Source organism: Artibeus jamaicensis, unplaced genomic scaffold (genome assembly GCF_021234435.1).
Source record: "Artibeus jamaicensis isolate MK-2021 breed Jamaican fruit bat unplaced genomic scaffold, CSHL_Jam_final scaffold_1964, whole genome shotgun sequence".
Lineage (NCBI taxonomy): Eukaryota > Metazoa > Chordata > Mammalia > Chiroptera > Phyllostomidae > Artibeus > Artibeus jamaicensis.
In genome coordinates, this window is record NW_026522030.1 from 8845688 (window position 1) to 8867377 (window position 21690).

The 21690-nt window shown below is 44.7% G+C and overlaps 1 protein-coding gene across 2 annotated transcripts in view; it reads left to right on the forward strand.

Annotated features, from left to right (window-relative positions):
• Nucleotides 1–21136, forward strand: part of PTGR1 (prostaglandin reductase 1) — a 31741-nt gene extending 10605 nt beyond the window's left edge. The window contains exons 4-10 of one of the 2 annotated variants that reach the window (XM_053656206.1): nt 1520–1576; nt 4852–5019; nt 8273–8390; nt 10540–10695; nt 12586–12694; nt 15890–16008; nt 19047–21136. In XM_053656206.1, the coding sequence (XP_053512181.1) occupies nt 1520–1576; nt 4852–5019; nt 8273–8390; nt 10540–10695; nt 12586–12694; nt 15890–16008; nt 19047–19157 (838 nt within the window). In that variant the 3' untranslated portion in view covers nt 19158–21136. The remainder of the gene's footprint in view (nt 1–1519; nt 1577–4851; nt 5020–8272; nt 8391–10539; nt 10696–12585; nt 12695–15889; nt 16009–19046) is intronic. The other variant, XM_037152761.2, reaches the window with a different exon arrangement.
• Nucleotides 21137–21690: the final 554 nt, after the last annotated feature.

Genomic DNA, 21690 nt, shown 5'->3' on the forward strand with positions numbered 1-21690 from the left:
CTATCTCAGTGTCCACAATTTGCCTCTCATTGCTCACCAGAATTGCTTCCAGAAAAATTAGAAGAAAAAAGAACCCGATCTCCAAGGTGCCCACCTCACTACTGGCAAATAACTTGAGTAGAGGAAGATGAAGTTTGATTTTCTTGCCTCCTGTCTCCCTGTATTGTTTTAATCTGGGTGATCTGCAGCTGACTCAGACTGTGTACTCAGTAAACACTCCGGGAGGGGAGAGAATAAGAGCCTTTGTGGGCCACAAACTCCTCAGCAATTTTTTGCCCAGGTAATTTTGCTGTGTACAATGCACACCCATGTTTTACTACTACCCATGTATAATATGCATCCTTATTTTTCCCTCAAAAAATTTGGGCAAAAAAGTGCAAATTATACACAGCAAAATACAGTAATATAGTCATCTTTCCTTTAAGTAACTTTTTAAAAAAATAACTGACTGACAGTGAGAGCTTCGACACCCCCTGAATGCCTACAATTGAACTGACTTCTGACACTGCCTACCTGGAGACCGTGGTCGAGCCCACAGACTAAAGACTCAGTGCCACGGGAGGGTTCACCAGGCTGTAGGAACCAGCTGCAAGTTTGGGTTGTTCCCTGTGCTTCCGACCAACCGCTACAGGCAGAGGTTCTAAACCACAACCTCCCTGGGTTCGATTAATTGGCTAGAGCAGCTCAGAACTCTGGAAACCAGTTTATCCACAGAGTCGCTGGTTTGTTATGAAAGAACATAACTCAGGGACTCACTCAGGGACAGCCGGAGGAAAGAGATGCGTACAGCATGGTATGGGGACAAGGCTCAGAGCTTTTCAGGGGCACTGCATTGCCCACGAATCCGTGTGCTCACCAGCGCAGACGTCTTGGAACACGTCCTTATGGAGGATTTTTTTTTTTTATGGAGGCCTCATTACACAGACAGTTGATTAAATTATTGGCCGTTAGTTACTGACTCAACCCTCAGCTCCTCCTCCCATTCAGGTAGAGGGTGTGGGTGGGAGGAAAAGCTCTAACCCTCAGTCCTGATTCTCTGGTGGATCGTCTTTCCCACCATCACCTCATTCACGTAACAGAAGACCTTGAAGGCTCCCACCACTTAGGAAATTCCAAGAGTTTTAGGAGCTCTGTGCCAGCAAGAAGGGCACAGATGAAATAATAGATTTTTATTATAAATCACAGCATCACAGCTAGTGTTTGGGATAGCATGTACCCAGTGGTACCTGAGTTCCCGTATGTTTTTTAAGCCATTGGTAGAAACTCACCCACCGTGGAGCATTATGGTAAGAATCTCATGTTCAGTTCATGGAAGAATATCACCAGAATGCTCCCTTGGGGCCCCAGCCCTGACCTACCCGTCACACTTTCCTCCCACATTTCACCCACCTGGGCTGCGCTCATGCATCTGAGTTCCCTTTCCGCACACACTTCCCCAGTGGTTAAACATTTGACTTGAAACTCAGGACCCTGTTTCCCAGATGCTCTTATTTATTAAGCATGAAATTTTTTTTTCCAGAGTGGCGGCCAAAAGACTGAAGGAGGGTGATACAATGATGGGGGAGCAAGTGGCCAGGTAGCTATTTCCATGTGTCCCAGTGTTTGGAAAATATGTCTCCCCTTTACCTTCTGCCGGACCCTGTCTCTGTCCATCACTTTCACAATTCTTTCAGCATTTGTAGTCCACTCATTGTCGGAACTTTGAAGCAACTTGGGAATTCTGCCCTTTTCCTGACTGGGAAGGGAGGAAGGGTTGTGAAATTGTCATCATTTCAACTTCATTTTTCTATCCTTACTTTTAATTATTAAAAAAAAAGTATTTGTCCAGTTCATAATTATTTTTTTTTGTAAAAAAATCAAGTAAAACAAAAAATTTGTATCTTGGAAACTGGAAGTTTCCATATCATCTCAACCTTAGAGATGACTGTTATTAATGTATTATTATTTCAAAAAAATTTCAGTACACAGTAACATTTATAATTTTTTAAAATGGGATTAAAAGCTCTTCAGCAAATTGCTTTTTCTCAATATGTTATGGATATCCTTTGTTGGTAGTATATAATTATACTACCTATCTTCTTTAAAAAAATTATTTATTTATTTTTAGAGAGGGGAAGGGAGGAATAAAGAGAGAGAGAGAGAAATATCAATGTGTGGTTGCCTCTTGAGTACCCCTTACTGGGGACCTGGCCTGCAACCAAGGCATGTGTCCTGACTGGGAATCGAACCAGGGACACTTTGGTTTGCAGGCCAGCATCCACTGAGCCACACCAGCCAGGGCACTTCCGGTCTTCTAATGGCTACAAGTTATGCCATCGTTATCTGCCATTTAACTAATCCACTACTGATACCTGTTTCCAATTTTCTTTTCTACAAATAGTTCTGCAAGGAACAGGTATGCACTTATATGTGCCTATCTGTATATTCTTTGACCACATGGATGAATATTGTTTTACATTAAATTTCCAGAAATATAAATTCTAGGTCAAAGGAGATGAACGAGTTGGTGATAAATTGGTCTGAAGAGTTGGTGATAAATTGGTCTTTGAAGTGATTGTGTGAGTTTCTACTCCCAGGAATAACATGTTGAAGATGCTGTGTTCCACACACTTATATCCCCACTGGTCGCCATTGACTTTGGCAGTGTGAGAAGACTATGTCGATACTTCATGCTCAGTTTAATTTGCATTTCTTTCATGATTAGCGATGTTGACATTCTTTTTGTAAATTAAGAATCAGTTTCGCCTGTGAATCATCTGTTTATGTCCTTTGCCCTTTTCCTTTAGGTCTTTTCATTTTTTTATATTGATTTGTAAAAGCCTCTCATCTGTTAGGAATATTACTTTTGCAAATAGTTGGGTCTTTGTTTATCTTTTTCCTGTGTCCAATCATAGTCGGAACATTTTATGAGAGTACATTACTAATATTTGTAATTATGACTTCTTGGTTTCATTGCATGATGATAAAGGTATTTTCCCCTCCAAAATGGCTAAAATATTTATTTTCTTCTAGTATTTTTATTTATATTTTTCACGTTTTATTTTTTTATTTTTATTTTTTTTAAAGATTTTGTTTATTTATCTTTAGAGGGGAAGGGACAGAGAGAGGGAGAGAAACATCAATGTACGGTTGCCTTTCATGCATCCCCTGCTGGGAACTGGCCTGCAGGGAACCAGCCTGCAACCCAGACATGTGCCCTGACTGGGAATCGAACCGCGATTGTCTGGTTCACAGGCCCGCGCTCAATCCACTGAGCTACACCAGCCAGGGCCATTTTTCACGTTTTAAATTTTCATTTTTCACATTTAAATCTTGGAGTCATTTTATTTTTATTTTGGAATAAGGACTGAAGTGTTTACTTGATGTCCAAATGACTAGTCAGTTATACCCTTTATTGAAATCTTACCTGGATTTTTATTGCAACATCAATGACTTTATAGATTCATTTAGAGAAAAATGCTATCTCTACAGTATTTCCAAATATAAATTATAGCTCTCCTTTTATCTGCTTTTGTGCGATGGCCTATCTAACAGTTTTCTTCCTACAGGTCTTACACATTTCTTGCTAATAATCAGAGAAATGAACATGTATTCGCATTTGTTGAATTGGCAAAGTTTTTTTCCCTAAAACCCAATAACAGAAATGTTGTGATAACCCTCTCATACATTGCATGTAGAAGCAAAAGGTGGCGTAACCTTCTAGAAAGGAATATACAGCAACAGTTACAAATGTTTTAACACTCTTTAACCTCGTCATTTCATTTAGAGAAATCCTGCCTAAGAAAATAATACATTCTTTTTTATGAATATAAATTGAAGTGTGATTTACATTAGGAAAAATACTGGAAGTAGTATAAATATCTAATAATGGAGAAATAATTAATTCATTATAGTTTTTGAAGGATCTTACTAATGTGAGAAAAAGTGCAACTTATATAGACTAGTACAATGTTGAGAAAGAAAAACTAGGTCACAAAACGTAACATTACTTCCATTATGTAAATAAATGTACACACATTTAAAAATAAATTCTTAAGATTGCCCCCAAATACACCAAAATATTACAAGTTATCTTTATTTCATAGGACTAGAGCTAATATTTTTATTTTATATGTTTTAAATTTTCTAAAATAGATGTATATTATATATTAATACATTTATGATCTGGGTGGGGGGAAATAGTAAAAAAATGGTAAGAATGGGAGACAGTGGAAGAAAGGGGATAAGCAAATGAGACCAAAAAAGGAGCAGCTTAGAGGGAGAGGTAAAAACCAGTGGCGAAGAGGTTGGGTGACCCAGGGTGTTGGATACAATAGAAAGTTGAACTCGGATAATGAATGAAGAGTGTCCACTGGATTTTGCTATCAGGGGTAGTTATGACCTTAGTGGAGTAGTAGGGGTGTTACACTGGAGATCAGGAGGGAGGAAACGGGATTGTCAAATGGGGGAGTTGAGCACACTTACATACTAAGGGAAAGGAACAGTAGAGAGGAAGACGTTAGTGATTCAGAAGGGAGGGAGGGGTAAGGAATGGAGGGTGAGCCCTGAAGAACATAAGCAATTGGTGCCCAGGGCGCATTGAGACAGAGGACGGACGCCACTTTCTTACAGAGAGAAGTGGATTAGGACAGTGACGGATGCTGGACCAGCTGAGGGAGTTCCTCTCTGATGGCCCATATATTTTCTTTGGAAGAAGGAGAGACCAGTGGCTGAGAGTTGAGAGGGGGAGATGTGGGTGGGGTATTCATTCCTGGACTGTAACTCGGTGCTCCTTGTGTGTGCGAACCACACAGCATTCCCACTCTGCAGAGGCAAGAGGTTCCACGCGTCTCCATGTGCTTTATCTTTCAGAGTTGTGGAAAGTAAAAACTCAGCCTTCCCAACAGGAGCCATTGTTTCCGCCCCTTCGGGCTGGACAACACACTCCATTTCTGATGGAAAACAACTGGAGATGTTGCCTGCGGAGTGGCCGGACACGTTACCTCTGTCTTTGAGGTTGGGGACAGTTGGCATGACAGGGTGAGTTTGGTGGGTATATGTCATTTGTTTGAATGCCTGACACTCTGCATTTCCAAAATGGTTTGTCCAAAACTTGGTCAGTACGAGGAGACAAGACATTCTGCCCTGACTGATGTAGCTCAGTGGATTGAGTGCCAGCCTGTGAACCAGAGGGTTGCTGGTTTGATTCCCAGTCAGGGCACATGCCTGGGTTGCTGGGCAGGTCCCCAGATGGGAGCGTGTGAGAGGCAACCACGCATTGAAGCTTTTCTTCCTCTCTTTCTTTCCCCCTTCCCCTCTCTCTAAAAATAAATAAATAAACCTTTAAAAAAGACATTCTGTGTTCAGGGGCTGGTCAGAGAAGATGGTGGGTGTAAGAGGGGAGGAAGGGCTAGGCTCGAGTTGGCCTCAGGATGGAGGGAAAGAGAGAGAAAATCAGACCAGAGACACTCAGGCACAAGGAGGAAGGAGCGAGAAGCAACGTGGGGCATGATCCCGACCCCCTCAAGTGGCTGCAAACGGTCACTCAAAGGCACCACGTCCTTCTGTCCCCGGGACAGTCTCATCTTCACTTGCCACTCCTCTCTGCCTCCGTTTCATAAGTTGAAAAGGGAAAGAGTTCAATCTACCTTGACTTTTCAGTATCTGTATTTTTTAAAAGACTATTCATTTATTTTAGACAGAGGGGAGGGGAGGGAGAAAGAGAGGGAGAGAAACATCAATGTGTGGTTCCCTCTCACAGGCCCCCAACTAGGGACCCAGCCTGCAACCCAGGCATGTGCTCTGACTGGGAATTGAACCAGCGACCCTTTGGTTTGTGCAGGCCAGGGCTCAATCCACTGAGCCACACCAGCCAGGGCAGTATCTTCCTCCCCCTTCCCTATACACTGTATTCTTCCTCCCCTTTCCCTATACACTTCTGAGTTTCTTGGGGGGCAAGCGGACTTGAACTTTAATTACCGTATTTTGCTGTGTATATTGTGCACCCACAGTTTAGTGCTACCTGTGTATAATGCACATCCTTCATGCTATCCATGTATATATACTTCATGTCATTATTTTTCCCTGAAAAATTTGGGCAAAAAAGTGCACATTATACACAACAAAATATGGTAACTGAGATGAATTGTAAGTATGGGTTGCTCAGTCTCTCAACTTGGCACAGATTTAAAATACTCAGGTGTCTCTGGGCCTCAGGAAGTTCTTCCTGCCCCTCAGGAAGGCTCCTTGTCAGTTCGCCCTGTGTCTACTCCAAAGCTGCACTCTGGACCTCATGTTTCCTTTTGTTGCCTGGGGAAAGCAAGGCCAATTGAATTCCTGTCTCTTGGCGTCCCCAAAACTTTTCTAGTGCAGAATTCATTTATTTCCATTCTTTCACTATGCTGTGTGGTCTTTCCCCTCCCTCCCTTCCTTTTTCCTGCCTGCCCTCCCTCTTTCTTTTTCATACTCTAAAGGACCTTTAAAAAATGAAGTGGAAATATATGCCCTCATGATCGGCCTCTAACAAAAACCGCTCTATATACCCCAAGACTGTATTCCACTCAGTGTGAATGAACTGTTCAGAGTTGTCACGGCGCACAGACAGCATTGGGACACTAGAGGATGCTTCACATCATGTTACATTTAGTGGGCATGGGACAGAGCTACAGCCCTTCCTGGTCGTCCCTGCCTGCCCTGCCCCCTCCTCGGTGAGAGCTCTTCCTCCCACCTTTACCCCACCCGTCGTTCTCCCGAAATTGTGAGACACCAGTGTCGGAGGAGCACAGGGGCTAAGGTAGGCATGAGGACATCTAAGAGAAAGCCTCTTGTGACTGAGTTGGGGAGAAAGTAATTTGAAACCACTGGGAGATCTAGACTCCTACAACGGAGGATAATTTATTCCTTTGTGTATGTTTCTCACCTGTTCCAATCCCCTAAGAAGTGCATTTCTACTCCAATGGACTTTCTCCCAGCTGTTCTCAGGGGTGGACAGAAAGGAGTGATGGCAAGCCTGTCTGTAGCCTCCTCTCGTGACATGACCACCTGTTCTTTGAGAATTCCTGCCATTATGAGCTACTTGTCAATGGGAGAGCTCAACCCTTTAAGAATGTTGGCACTTCTGCCATGGACTATAAAGGAAGTTCAGCTTTGAAACCTAGGGGTGTCTTTCAGTTATTCAAGCTCTGCAGATTTAACATCCCCCCAAAGCATCACATTATTGCCTTGAGAGTGCTCGACTCTCAAGGACCCTCAGGTACGGTCAGTGGCTGAGGAAGCTGAGGTTGCGCCAACGTGCAGGGTCTGTTTACGTAGAAATAACGTTACGTGACTTTGTCTGAAATTTCGAAAGTGGCTTAATGGTCACCATAATGGGTATGGATTTCACTGGCTCAGACTCAGGGTTGCGCATAAAACCTAAAATCTTTCTATCACACGGGATCTCTATTTCAAGCCCTCATTTTGGCCAGTGTAGTAAAATAAAAACTCAGTTCAAGTCAGTGATTTCTCACATCATTTCAGGTTTCAAGCTCAGAATTTCCTTTCTCTTCTCCCTAGGGGCGACGCAAGCTCTGAGAGCTAATGCAAGCTCAGGGTAGGTAGAAAGGGGACAACAACTTCTTGAACTTGATCTGTCTTAGTTTTAGTTTGGTCTCCCGCTGCAGGTGTAACTTGTCCCATTGTGTCTTGGGCTATGCCTTCTTCCGAGCTGGCATTCCACCCGGTCTCTCCACCTGGTCCCCTCGCCTGTTCCCCATCAGTACTGTGTGAGCTGTAGCTTTGCGGGCCTAGTGATGATGCTTTCCCCGTGAGCTAACTGCGACATCCCATCATGGTGAGGAGAGGAAGTTTCAGGAGTTTTTCCGTACTGCTCTGGAGCCACAGGAAGCTCGAGGTGTTTCTCTCCGACCCTCTGTGGCGATGCAGGATGACACAGGGGCTTTTCCCATGAAGCCTGTCAGTCCCTAGGGCTTCCATGGAATGAGGCACAAGCTCTCTGTTCTGGTCTGCCCAGAGTTCAAGGGAGACCTGTCTTCTTTTACACTTGACCTGGTGATAGATAGATAGGATGCAGCCCCCTTCCAGCCACTTCCCGCCGCAGCGCCATCATCTTTATTTCTGTTTGCGGGAGGGAAGAGAGAAGGAGGAGGTGGACCATTAGCAACTGGTAATGTTTATTTCCTCTTGTTTTCTTTTACCTGGATCTGTGGCAGTGGGCTGCTGAGAAGGTGTTTGGGCGTATCTGAATGAGTTATAGGGCAAAGCAACATAATCATCCCTAATTTTCTTTCCTCAGCCTGACAGCCTACTTTGGCCTGCTCGACATCTGCGGAGCGAAGGCCGGAGACACGGTTCTGGTGAATGCCGCCGCAGGGGCCGTGGGCTCGGTTGTGGGGCAGATAGCTAAGCTCAAGGTAAGTGCCCTTCCCCGGGAGCAAACGTTTACTCTGCAGCCCCTGCGAGCACTGGAAACACAACAGCGGACACAGCAGACTCCCACAGTCTCGGAGTTCAGCCTCATGGCTCTTGTTCAGAAATCGAAGGTTGAGAATGATTGAGAAATGGAGGGAGTGAGGAAAAGGGTGGAGCCAAGAAGACCTGAGCATTACTTTCAGCATTGCGGCTATCAGATCATAAATGGCTTCTGTCTAGCATAGCGAGTTTGTAAGCAGTAACTACTTTCGTAGTTTTTACCAAGCATTTTTTGCTATAGCTTTATCTCCTCTCTTCATTATTTCCCTCAACAACAGAGGAAGGGGCTTGAGATCAGCCAACCGAGTCATCACCCACATGGTCCCATTGCAAAGGCTACCGCAGTCAGCCCAGAATGGTGGGGCCGTGGCTTGGGAACTCCCTCCTGGGAGGTACCAACTGGCTATGATTTGGGCAGGTGTCTGTGTGCAAGAGATCTGATGTGAGGCTGGGGGTACAGGCAGCAGGTGGCTCAGACACGGTCAGGATGTGTGCCACGGTGGGAGTGTTCCAAGGTGATCTGGCTTTAGCTGGTCCTTGGCCAGAGGCCGGGATGCAGAATTCAGGACCTAGCTCCTAGGGAAAGAGTTAGTTGGAATACCGACAAATACAGGACTACAGCCAATAGCCGAGGATTCAGGCTGGTCTCCAGTGCTAATGGGAGCTTGGAATGCAAATAAAAGAGGAGGCTACCATGGAGGTTGCAGGAAGAATTTATTATAAGTAAGTAACTAAACAGGAATAGGTATTGCGTTTTAGCAAATGTCGTTTCAGCATGTACCAGGTAAACTTTGCAGGTAATGACAGGGGATCCTTAAAGGGGAGACATGATTGGTTCTGCATTTTAGAGAAGTCACTTGGCCTTGGTTCCCAGTTTGCAGGGACAAAGTATTAGAGATGAGGAGTCCAATTAGGAGACTCTGACAGTAATTCAGACAAAAATTGTGATGCACTGACAGAAGAGATTGGAGGTCAGGATGAGCTTTTAAGGATATTTGGTAAAAAAACAAACAAAAGTAACACCCAGTGACTGGATGTGGATAGAAAGGGAACCTCTCCCGTGACACATGTGTCTCGGGTTTGGAAACGGAGCGGCACCGTCACTAGTAGAGACTAGAGGAGCAGCGCACACAGACAGAGAAGGAAGAAGACATTCTGTTTCAGATGTGTTGAATATGGAGTCCCTCCAGGCTGTCCGTGGTGGGACGGTTATCGGAAGTACTGATGTGGAAGTCACTCAGAGAGACACAGGCTGGAGTTAATAGATGGGGAATCGTCCGCATGAAGGAGGCACTGAGGTCATAGGAGAAAACGAGATCGTCCTGTGAGTGTATAAGGCTAGAAGGCAAAAGCACAAAGGATGCAGCTTTTGTAAAAGAGTTTGTTGCTTGAGCCATGACGGAGTGGAGACAGTACACAGTGGCCATTGCTTGCGTGGATCCATGTAGAACCCCAAAGGTCTTTCCCTAACTGAAAGTGTGCAGTGGCTCACATTCTGGTCTTCATGGTACAGTCAGAATATAAGAGAGCTTTCTGAAGAGCTGCTTTCTATGTGCCAATATAATCTCTGGTCTCATTCTGAAGGTGCTTCTCAAAATGTTCTCCAGTTCCTCTGTGATTAAGCAGCATCAACTCCAGTGCTTTGGGCCAAATCAGACAATACACGGGCCATTACCAGGAGGGCTGTGTATGGAATGAGAGTCCCAGATCTGAGCCATAGTGATAGTCCAACAGACAACAACACCAAGAGATAGTATGGGAGTCAGTGCAAGGGGAGAGAAGCCCCAAAATAAACAAGAGGCAAGTGAACATGTTGTCAACGCAGCAGATCGAAATGAATTGCAAACCACATAAACATAGAAAGGGTGTGCTGGGCAGCTGGAGGCAGGCTGAAGTTATTCTTAGGGTGTAGGCTGGTTCAGGGACTAATTTCACTTATAGGGCCTTTTGGCCCATTGTGGTATCCCCCCGTACACGTGTGGCTCAGCTCCTCGGAGGGTGTTCTGGGGGGGCCAGACCATATTAGGCCAGGAGGGTGGAGTTGGTCTGTGCTTGTGACTTATACATGGTTTCCATTTTTTCCCCACTTAGGGCTGCAAAGTTATCGGAGCAGCAGGATCTGATGATAAGGTTGCCTACCTTAAAAAGCTTGGATTTGATGTTGCCTTTAATTATAAGACAATAGAGTCTCTGGAAGAAACTTTGAAAAAAGCTTCTCCTGATGGTTATGATTGTTATTTTGATAATGTAAGTATAAGTCAAACTTAAAGTATGATTTATTAACAAAGTAACTATGCAAAGAAATAAATATATTTCCAGAGTTTCCATCTAAAATCTATAAAGAGCTCTGACTGGTGTGGCTCAGTGGATTGAGTGCCAGGCTGTGAACCAAAAGGTTGCTGGTTCGATTCCCAGTCAGAGCACATGCCTGGGTTGTGGGCCAGGTTCCCAGTCGGGGCCACATGGAGAGCGACCACACATTGATGTTTCTCTCCCTCTCTTTCTACCTCCTTTCCCCTCTCTCTAAAAATAAATATATAAAACCATAAAAAATCTATACAGGAAGAACATATGCCTTTAAAAAAGCTTTATTGTGATAATGTCACCATTTAAAATATAGAACTCAGTAGTTTTTAGTATAGTCACAGAATTGCACAATTGTCACCACAGTACATTTTAGAGCATTTTCGTGATACTAAAAAGAAATGCTGTACTTACTAACATTCACTACCCACCTCCCCCAAGAGTGGTCTTTTGTGACCGGCTTCTTACGCTGAGCATGTTTTCCAGGTTCAACCATGTTGTAGCATGTATCAGTGATTCATTCCTTATTGTATGGCCAAATAATATTCCACTGTATTGATATCTCACCTTTTATTTATCCATTCATCAGTTGATGGGTATTTGAGTTACTTATGCTTTCTGGCTATTCTATAACGCTGCTATGAACACTCTTGTACAAGCTTTTGTTTTCATTTCTCTTGGGGATACACCCATGAGTGCACTTGGGTCATATGGTAACTTCATGGTTAACATTTTGAGGTGCTGCCACACAGTTAGCAAAAGGGCTGCACTATTTTACATTCTCATTAGCGACAGATGAGGGTTCCGGTATCCCTACATCTTCACCAACACTTGGGATCTATTGTTTTTGTTATGGCTATATCCTAATGGGTTTGATGTGATTGTTTCATTGTGATTTGCTTTGCATTTCTTTAATGGTTAATGATTTTGAGCATCTCTTAATATGCTTGTTGGCCATTTATATGTTTTCTTTGGAGAAGTATCTGTTCAAATCCCTTGCCCATTTTTCGATTGGGTTATTCATTGAGTTGTAAGGCTTCTTTATACATTCTGGATACAAGTTCTGTATCAGACACAATCAGTTCTTGGTATTCTTGGTAGTTATGTTCTATAAAGTCATTGAACCATTTATTGCTCTTAGAAAAAGAATATATATACACACATGTTACATAGGTTACACATCTTAAGTCCCCAAACAATTTTTCCGGTAGCTTCCTTTTTCTTTATTTTACAAAAGAGAGTATGAGGTTCAGTGAAATGTTAAGTGACTTGCCTGAGGCTGCCCCGTGAACTAACCCTTCCAAAGCTGGGCTTCATACTCCATCCAAATGGCTCCAGAGCCGGAACCTCTTGAACTAAAGGCACTGCCCCCTCTGTCCTCACCCCCTGGTAAACCTCCCTGAGAGAGCGGAAAACAGAAGGAGCCATGGCCTCCTCTGACCTTGGCTGGGAACTCTGCATCTCTACCTGCTCTGCACGTGTCTGCAGCTAACCCGGGGAAGCTCTGTGAGCATCGATGTGCAGGTTATATGTAAATTTTAGCAAGCAGTCCGACTCACGAATATGGAATCCACTAATAATGAGGATTCACTGTATGCAGTTTGCAGCTATTTTCTCCTTTTTGTAAGCTGCCTTTCACTCTCTTGATGGTGCCCTTTAAAGCACAGACATTTTCAATTTTGTTGGTCCAGTTTAATTTTTCTTTCATCACTTGGTCTTTTGCTGCTAAGGCAAGTAATGTGAAACGATGATTGTAAATGAGTAATTTTTTGAATATTCTAGTGTTTAGATTACTTAAGGGGTTGCTCTTTTTTTTTTTTTTATCCTATTTAGGTAGGTGGAGAATTTTCAAACGTTGTTATCCCCCAGATGAAGAAGTTTGGAAGAATTGCTGTATGCGGGGCCATCTCCACGTATAACCTCACTCGTCCGCGTCCCCCAGGTAATGAGCCCGTGCACGTGGTCTCAGGTGTAGGGAGACTGGACAAGGAGAAGATTCACACGTATGGCATGAGAGCATTAAAAAGGTTTTAGTGACTGTCAGAATACTTCAAAGACTTCCTGGCATTCTTGATGAAATAGTGTTTATTAGCTTATGTTTTTATGGAGAGAAATAACAGGATCTGAAAATATGGAACAGACACAGACTAAAAGTTTTAGTTTTTACCTACCTCCTGAAAAATTGTAAAAAGACAGCCATGATTTGATTTCGCAACTGCACACCTTGACCTGGCTGGTAAAATATTAGGGCGCTTTAGGACATTCGGGATCTTGCTGGAACTACGAGTCTGAGCAGAAGGTGACTTGAGGTGAGCGACAACCGGGACAGCAGACCGCCCTTTCCTGCAGACAGCAGTGGACGATGCTTTCCCAGGACACCCTGGCCACTCCAAGGGAAAGGAGCGTGCGTTTCCGCCACCCCCACATTCTGTGACTGTCCTTGTTTTGCTTCTCCTGAGCCCCTCCATGCCCTCCACTCTCCCGACTTCTTCACTCCCTTATGCTGAGACCACCCCCTTCCACCTCCATTCCTATAAAGATCTAAAAGCAGTGTCCGCTGAAAAACTGAGTTCATTAGCTCCCTGTCTTGAGACAGACTGTCTAGGCCTCCTGTCTCACAGAACGGGGCAGTGAGTGGCTGTGCAGACCAGAGACTTCAAATCCTATTAGCGACAGACTCAAAACAGAGACAAGTCTTCTGAACAACTCACACAGACTCCTTTTCTGCTACGGTATTCGGTGCTGTTGGCAAGATAACAGATTTACTGTGGTCCAAAGAAGGGGCAAAGAACAAAAAAGAATCTTCCAGATTATTATCAGGATCTAGGCAACCACAAATAGACTGGTTTTTCATTCTGGGGTGGGCTCGACTCATGAATGAAACCTCATGTATGTCCCTGCTAGTTCATAACACGTAATTTACCCCCTCACTCCAGAATGATAGGGGCCAAGGAAGGACAGACAACCCGTAGAGTCCCTCTTGAGCTGTGACAAATCAAAGACACGACCCTCTCCAAGAAGGAAACTCCAGGTTCGCTTGGCAATCTCACTGTTTGGGACCTTTTTCCCTGAGATTGTTCTAATGGAAGCTAAGCTGAAATCATGAGAACTCTGCCCGTCAGCTGGGCAAAGCTCCAGGATACATTTTCCTGACCACAGTTCAGTGAGGTACAGCCCAATATTTTGGAGACAGTAACTTGATCTAGTTTTTTTTTTTGGCAATTAGTCTTTGGAAGTTCAGCTGCTCAGATAGGTCTTTGAGATGTCAGCCGGCCTCTTCCACTTTAAACAGAGAGGATGCTGTCCTGCTTCTGACCTCCAGAAAGTCTAACATACTTCACCGTTGGGATAGCTCAGAGGCGCGTAATTACGCCTCCCAGCTTTAATGCCACGTATTTTTTTGGTTCTCAATAAAGAAACCCACATGCCCATCAGAGTGGACAAGCCCAGAAACAGAATTTCACCTTCTTCCAAGATGAGGAAATGAGGGTTCCACCCCGTTACCCAAAAAAGAAATGTGGGCCTTCTGAGGCTGCACCCTTTCCACAAGACCCCTCTGGAGTTTGGGTGTGCCCTCTCCTGTGTCACTCTTGTGGCTCACTCGTCTTGCATCAGTTTCTTCTAGCTCGGGCCGAAGCCCCGTTCTTCTGACTGATAATGTTACTTTCTTCAAAGCAGCAAGTGGGGACTTGAGGCTTGAGTGATGGCAGTTATCAAAGTTGCTGAAAATAGACTGCCGCTCATCTTGTCCCTTCTGTCCTGACTGAGCCTGGCTTCCTGGCACTTGCTCAGGTGTCATCCCCTCAGTCCCTGGTCACTTGAGAGCCTTGGGAGAAGAAACCGGGCCACCTTGCCACCTTCTCTTTCTCACACAGAGCAGTGCTGCCTCCCAGGCTGCAGGGTCGTCAGTGTTTTTTCTGGGCTGGTGGTCGCAGAGCGTGAGCCCGGGACCAGCAGCATCACCATCTCCTAACCATCTAACCAGGGGAACTTGTTAGAAACACACATTCTTGGGGCCTGCTCCGTAGCACAATCAGAAGTAGGGGGAGGGGCCCAGCACTTCCTTTTGACAAGCCCTGCACAGGATGCTGTTGCACACTCGAGTGTGACACCCGGTGTGCAGGCCAACTCTCCGTATCCTGAAATGGTGAGGACAGCGGTGGGTGTGGGAATTGTGAGCCTCTCGGTGTCTTCTCTCTCATTGGCTCTCGGTCCAGGGGTAGACACTAGCTGTTTTGCATGTCTTCTGAGTACAGAACAGGAGATGGGTTTATGCCATGGAATGACTGCATTAAGCCATTAAGAAGAACATGCTAGGTGTTGGCAATGTGAGGGTGTTCATTCTTGGGCAGTGTAGAAATGTTTTCCTGTTGTCCCCAGGCCCTCTTGCTGTTCCATAGACCTGTTTGGGAAGGACGGCGGGCTTTGCCTCTGGCGAGTCCGGGATGACCGTCCCCGGGCTGTCTGACCTGTGCGAGGACTCCAGTGTGGCTGCTGTAACAAGTCACTGCAGATTTAGCGGCTCGAAACAGCACAGATGTATTGTCTTACAGTTCTGGAGGTCAGACGTCTCCAAGGAGTCAGCATGGTTATGTTCCCTCTGAAGGCTCCAGAAGAGTCTGTTCTTTTTCCTTTTCTAGCTCTAGAGGCCTCCAAAGTCTGCATTTCCCAGCTCGTGGCCCCTTCCTCTGTCTCAGAAGCCAGCAGCATAAGGTCATCAGATCTCTCTGTCCTTCTGATCTCTGCTTCCATCATTGCGTATTTTTGTCCTGGCTCTGGCTCTGCTGCATCCTTCTCTCCATTACAAGGACCCTTGTGATGATATTGGGCCCACGTATCCGCTACAGGATCATCTCCCCACCTCAAGTCCTTAGGTGTATCTGCAAAGTGCCTTTTGCCATGTGAGGTACCATCTTCACAGGTCTGGGCATTAGTTCGTGAACATCTTAGGGGCCATCATTCTGTCCGCCACAGAGGGCATGTTGATGTGTGGGCAGCCCCGTGGGTCAGAAAAGAGTGGAGGAAACGGAAGGGGAGGCAGTAAGAGGACAGCGATGGGACTTGCCTGCTGGTTTTCACCACGGCCACCTCCGGGCCCCACGGGGCCCTATTGCCAAACGTGCCCTCCTCTCCGCAGGCCCACCCCCAGAGGTTGTTATCTATCAGCAGCTCCGCATGGAAGGGTTCATCGTCAGCCGCTGGCAAGGAGAGGTCCGCCAGAAGGCTCTGAAAGACTTGCTGAAGTGGGTCACTGAGGTAAGGGCCTCCAGAGCTCGATTTCAAATTTCCACTGCAAAGACACCCCACGGCTCCCCGTTCTATAGCAAAATACCTGGAAGTGTTGTCTACCCTCTCTTTCCATTCTTTCTGAAGTCCACACCTCAGGCTTTTGCACTGGTCGCTGGGCCTCTTTTCTTCTCTGTCCAGACTCCACCCACCCCTTAGCCAGCGCATCCGGCCTCACGGTTGTGAGTGATGGTGGGCCGGCAGCCCCTGACCGTCTCTCCTGCCTGCACCTTCCCCTGAGCCTGACCGCCCAACACCTCCGCTTGGAGGTGTGTTACACGTCTTCCACTTACCGTGTCGGACATCAAGTGTGTGGTTGGTCTTCCCTGCCAAACCTGCTCCATAGATACACCTTGCCATCTCAGTTAGGGCGGTCCTACCCTTCTAGTTGCTCAACGTGAAAACTTGAAAGTCACCTTTTTTTTTTTTTTAAATTTTATTTAGTTACTTTTCAAGTACATTTTTTTTCCCTCCCCCCCCCCCCCCCCCCGCCCGGTCTCCCCCCTCCCTCCCATTCCCCCCCCACCCCCAGTCCTCATCTCTGTGTCTTTCATACTTGTTCCTCAAAATCCCTCCCCCCTTTTTCCCCTTAAGTTCCCTTCCCTCTCCCCCTCTGGTCGCTGCCCACTTGTTCTCTATTTCAGCGTCTTTGTTTTTATTCTGTTTGCTTGTTTGTTTTATTCTTTAGCTTCCTGTCAAAGGTGAGATCATATGGTATTTGTCCTTCAATGCCTGGCCTATTTCACTCAGCATAATGCTTTCCACTGAAAGTCACCTTTGATTGCTTCCTTTCCCTCATCCCCATGTCTAATCTGTTGGGAAATTCTGGTGGCTCGAGCTTCTAATTACATACAGAATCGGCCCACTCCTCCCGCTCCGTTGCTACCACCCTGGTCCAGGCCACCACTTGTCTAGGATGTTGTGTTTGCCTCCAGCTGGTCCCCACCTTTGTGCTCTTACAGACAATTCCCAGCCCAGCAGCCAGGGCGGTCTTCGAAAGCATAAATCCAACCATGTCATTCTTACGCTCAAAACCCTGCAGAAGTTCCCATTTCACTTAGAATAAAACTTACAAGGCTGCCTGCGACGCATCCCCCATTACCTCTCTCATTTCCTTCCTTAGAATTTACTCACTTTGCTCACTCGCCCAGTCCCTCCCCTCACCTCTCCACCCCTCGTCACTCCTTCATTCTCTCACCTCCTTCATGTCTTTGCTGAAACCTGCCTTCCGAGTGATGCAACTTTTACAATGACCCCATTTCGAACTCTTGATCCTCCTTATCTTTTATCCATAGCAAGTATCACCTTCTAATATCATATATACTACAACCCACTTCTTCATGAATTTATTGCCCATCTCCTGTCCATGAGAATGTAACCTCTATGCGTTCATGCATTTCATTTTCTGATGGATCCTCAGCGTCTAGAATAGTGTCTGAATCAACGTAGGCATTCAGTGAATCTTGTCGAATAGACGAGGGGCACATGTTTGTGAAACTGAATTTCCGAAGGCCATGTCTGAGCTTCCAAAAGCAATGTCTGAGACCCAGAGAAAGAAGCCGGTCCCTTTGCTCTGTGCTGTGATCATTCCCACTGAGCCCATGTTAAGTATTAGTCAGTAGGAATCTGAGTAACCGAGGTGCCTTATTTTAGTTTTTATAGGGGGAAAGTGGTATCACACTTCCTAATTGTGGGCTTTACGATCACTTCTCAATTCAAAGAAAGAGATTGCTCTTCTGGTGACCACAGGAGGTTGGCGTTTTTCCCAGTCTAACAAACAGATTCCTGGGCTGGGCTCTTTCCAGGAAGCCGGGAAGGGTTGAATTATTTTTAAGTTCCCAGCGTGTAGCCTCTCTGTCGCTGTTGGTGAAACCGAATCTAGCACTTCCATGGCCACAGCTGACAACAAGACCTCCCCATGCTGGTGTCCCTAATGTGTCCCTCTAACAAAGTGAGACTAATTATAGTTTTGTTTTGAGTAGTGAATTGGCCTCATCCACTTATTTTTTCTCATCTCTTACCTTCTACAAATATACTTTTTACTTTAGAATAGTTTTAGATTTACAGAAAAAGTACAAAGTACAGACAGTTCCCCATATGTACCCCATATTCTGTACCCTAAGATCCCATATTTTTAACATTTAATATTGGTATTCATCCTCTACTTTTAACCCTTAAACTGGATTATAGCTTTCAACCCTTTCCAGGTTCTTTGCCTTTTTAAGAGCAGGAATAAATTTGGATTTTTTAGTCAAGGGTTCAAATACCGGCTTCCCTACTGACTAGCTGAGCAACCTCAAGAAAATGGTCCCTCCGGAAGTCCATGAAGGGTGCTAAACCATCACTGGAATGCATTAGCGGAAAAATGGCATTGGTAACTCAGGTCTCCATATAAGACCCCTTTGAAGAGACTCACAAATGTGAATAGTTTCACTCAGTAGACTGTACCTCGGAGTAGAAAGAGAATGAAGAACCTTCCTTACTATATGAAACCTTCCCTCCCAAACTCCAAAATGAATATTAAACACACATTAAAAGAATTGTAGCTTGAAGGGAAGACCGATTAGGAAGGTGCCATGGTATTTAAACTTCCTGAACAAGGCTCCGCCTCCGCAGGGGTCAGATAAGGGGTCAGATGAAGCTACGTCCCAGGAAGAATGAACACAGATGACTCCCTAAGGGGTCACTCCTTTCTCCTCTTCTGAGTTCACGACATTATTAAATTTTCCATGTAATTTACTTAGGAATTACTTGATCGCTTCCTTGACACATTTCTCCCATCGTTATGCTGTGATCTGACAGCATTATTAAATTCTTATGTGTCCTTTGTCATCTATTACATGCACTGTGTATGTGCTCATGCCCCCAAATGACCCTAAGGTCACAGGGTCTCCAGCTGACAGTTCCAGATTCCCTGTATTGTAACTGATACATTCTTTGCTGCAATGAGAAGAGTATATTGTTTAGAATGTGATACTGATACTATGTTTTTTGTTGTTTCGGTACAGGGTAAAGTCCAGTACAATGAACACGTCACTGAAGGGTTTGATAACATGCCAGCTGCATTTATGGGAATGCTGAAAGGAGATAATTTGGGGAAAGCGATAGTGAAAGCATGAAAAAAATGACACATAGAATTTAGAAATCACTTTCATGATTACTTAATTTCTTTTGAACCATTTAGTAAAAATGTATACTGCCTTTGTTTGACAAGAATAGTGGTTGTAATGAGTTTGAACCATCTAATAAAGTACATTTCAATAATAAGTAATTAGCAATAGAGAATGAATATCTCTTTGTGAACAGCAGCCAGTCACCTCACTGCCTCCTACAGCTCCTTCTGGGATATGGTAGAAAAGAGTGACTTTGGAGTCCAAAAATCTAGTGCCTCTGTGACCTTGAACTTCTGATCTTTTTTCATCTGTAAAGTAAGAATAGTACCCTGTACTTCACACACGTATTACACATTTATTTAAAACACCAGCATAATGCCTGACATATGTGTGTATCAGGTGCCCATAACTGTTAGCCACATCCCTGCAGAAATGAAAATCCTAGAATAACCCCCATGCGGCTTATATTACACAAGAAAGACTCACTGCTGATGTACAGGGCTCTCTGTGTGAGTCTCATAACAGGACAGACTGAGGAAGGGAATCTATCGTTCACAACAGCTACAAAGAAGACAACACGGGAATATACATAAAACCTACAGAAATGTGTGAGATTTATATGAAGAAAGCTTTTAGACATCACTGAGGAATACAAAAGACTTCAACATGGAAAGGGACCATGCTCTTGGGCATAACGATGGCAATTCTGTTGATGACTGCTGGCCCAAGTAGAGAAGGGGGTTAAATTACAGTGAAAAAGTGGGAGAGGAAAGTGTGTGCGTGTCTGTGCGTAAAACCTCTGCAAAGGTGTAACAAACTACTGCTGATGTGGTTTGTCTCCACTGTTATTACAAGTAACAGTTAAAAAGTTAAAGTTCCTGCCCTTTTGTGCCCCCCCCTCCCCATAGGGGGAAAATAAAACATGCATGAGACACACCTCAGGGAAGGGTGGGGGCGCCCCTGAGGTCGAACACCCCTGGGGTTCTTAGCTCTCCAGCTGGTCCTCCCTGAGCCTCCAGCCACTCACTGCTGCAGTTTCCGCTTCCCTAACCTGGAGCAGGTTCAGATGGAGGCTTCCGCTCTTGGGCTTCTACCCCTGTATCCAGTGACTCTGTGTATCTGACTGTCTGATGCGCCAACTTTACGGGCAGCCTTTTGCTCTGTGACCTCAGTTCTCGCTCGATCTATTGTAAAAAGAGTTGGTGATATTTTAGTTAATTTTTTTTCTTGTTAGGACAGAGTATTGACTGCCAGTGCCATGCATGCCAGACCAGAAGAGCATGTATTTTTAATTTTGATAATATTTACCCTTTTTTTCCCCCTGATGGTTTGTGCTTTCAAGTTTCCTGCTGAAGAAATCATTGCCTAGCTCGAGGTCATAAAATTTTTCACCCATATTTTATTCTGTAAATTTTACATCTTAAATTTTGTTAGCTCTGTGATAAACCAGGGAATAGGAGATTGGGAGTGACTGTAAAAGGGTGAGAATTTTGGGGGTGATTTCAGTATTTTGGGGGGTAAGGATTACATATGGTGGGCAATCGTCAAGACTCATAAAATGGTACCTTTAAATGTGTGCATCTCATTGTTTGTAAATTATATCTCAATAAGTTAATTTAAAAATATGTCCAGGACAGAATGTTGGCCACAGATGAGAGCTCGCTGGCTACCAGATTGCAAGGGACTGGCCAATTGCTGGCTTACTCGGAAGGAGGAACACATTCAAGGAATAGTCGAGGGAGGCCGAAGTGTGTGAGATCCACAAGCACAAGGTTCGTACTTCGTGGGACAGCCTCCCACGTGGGCAGTAACGTATTTTTCAATGTAAGAGGAGCACAGGTCTTCATGTTTCCTCCCTTCCCACCTACCTCTCTTTCTGGAACTTACTGTGGTCCCAGTAGTAAGATAGGCATCCATCTTTATTTTTGCCAAGTTATGAGCAGTTTTTCCCACACCACTTTTGGGATAATCCATTCCCCCCCACTCCCTTGATTTCAAATATGTCTTTAATATGTGTTCTATTCAGAGATACTTGGTTCCATATCTAGACTTACCTGGTCAACTGATCTTTGTTTTGTTATTCTGCCACTAACGTAAATAGGATTTTTTGCTACTATATTTTTGACTGGTTATTGTTGGAATTTTGGAATGGTCTCAAGTACACCTGACAATCTATGCACAATTAATTTTTGGAATGAAGTATTAAGACAGTGCTGTTGTTAATACAGTAGTATCCTGCCTATGATGGAATATTGCTCAGCCTTAAAAAAGGAAGTCCTGTCATTTGTGACCATATGGCTGAGCCTCAAAGGCATTATGCTAAGTGAAATAAGCCGGACAGAGGGACAAGTACTGCATGGTATCACTTACATGTGGAATCTATAGAAACAGAGTAGAAAAGTGGTGGCCAGGGCTTGAGGGTGGGAGAGGTTAGTACAGGGCCCATTCAGCTACATGATGAATGAGGTCCGAGGATCTAACGTATAACATGGTAAATACAGTTGGTATCACTTTGTCATATACAGTCTGCTGAGAGCAA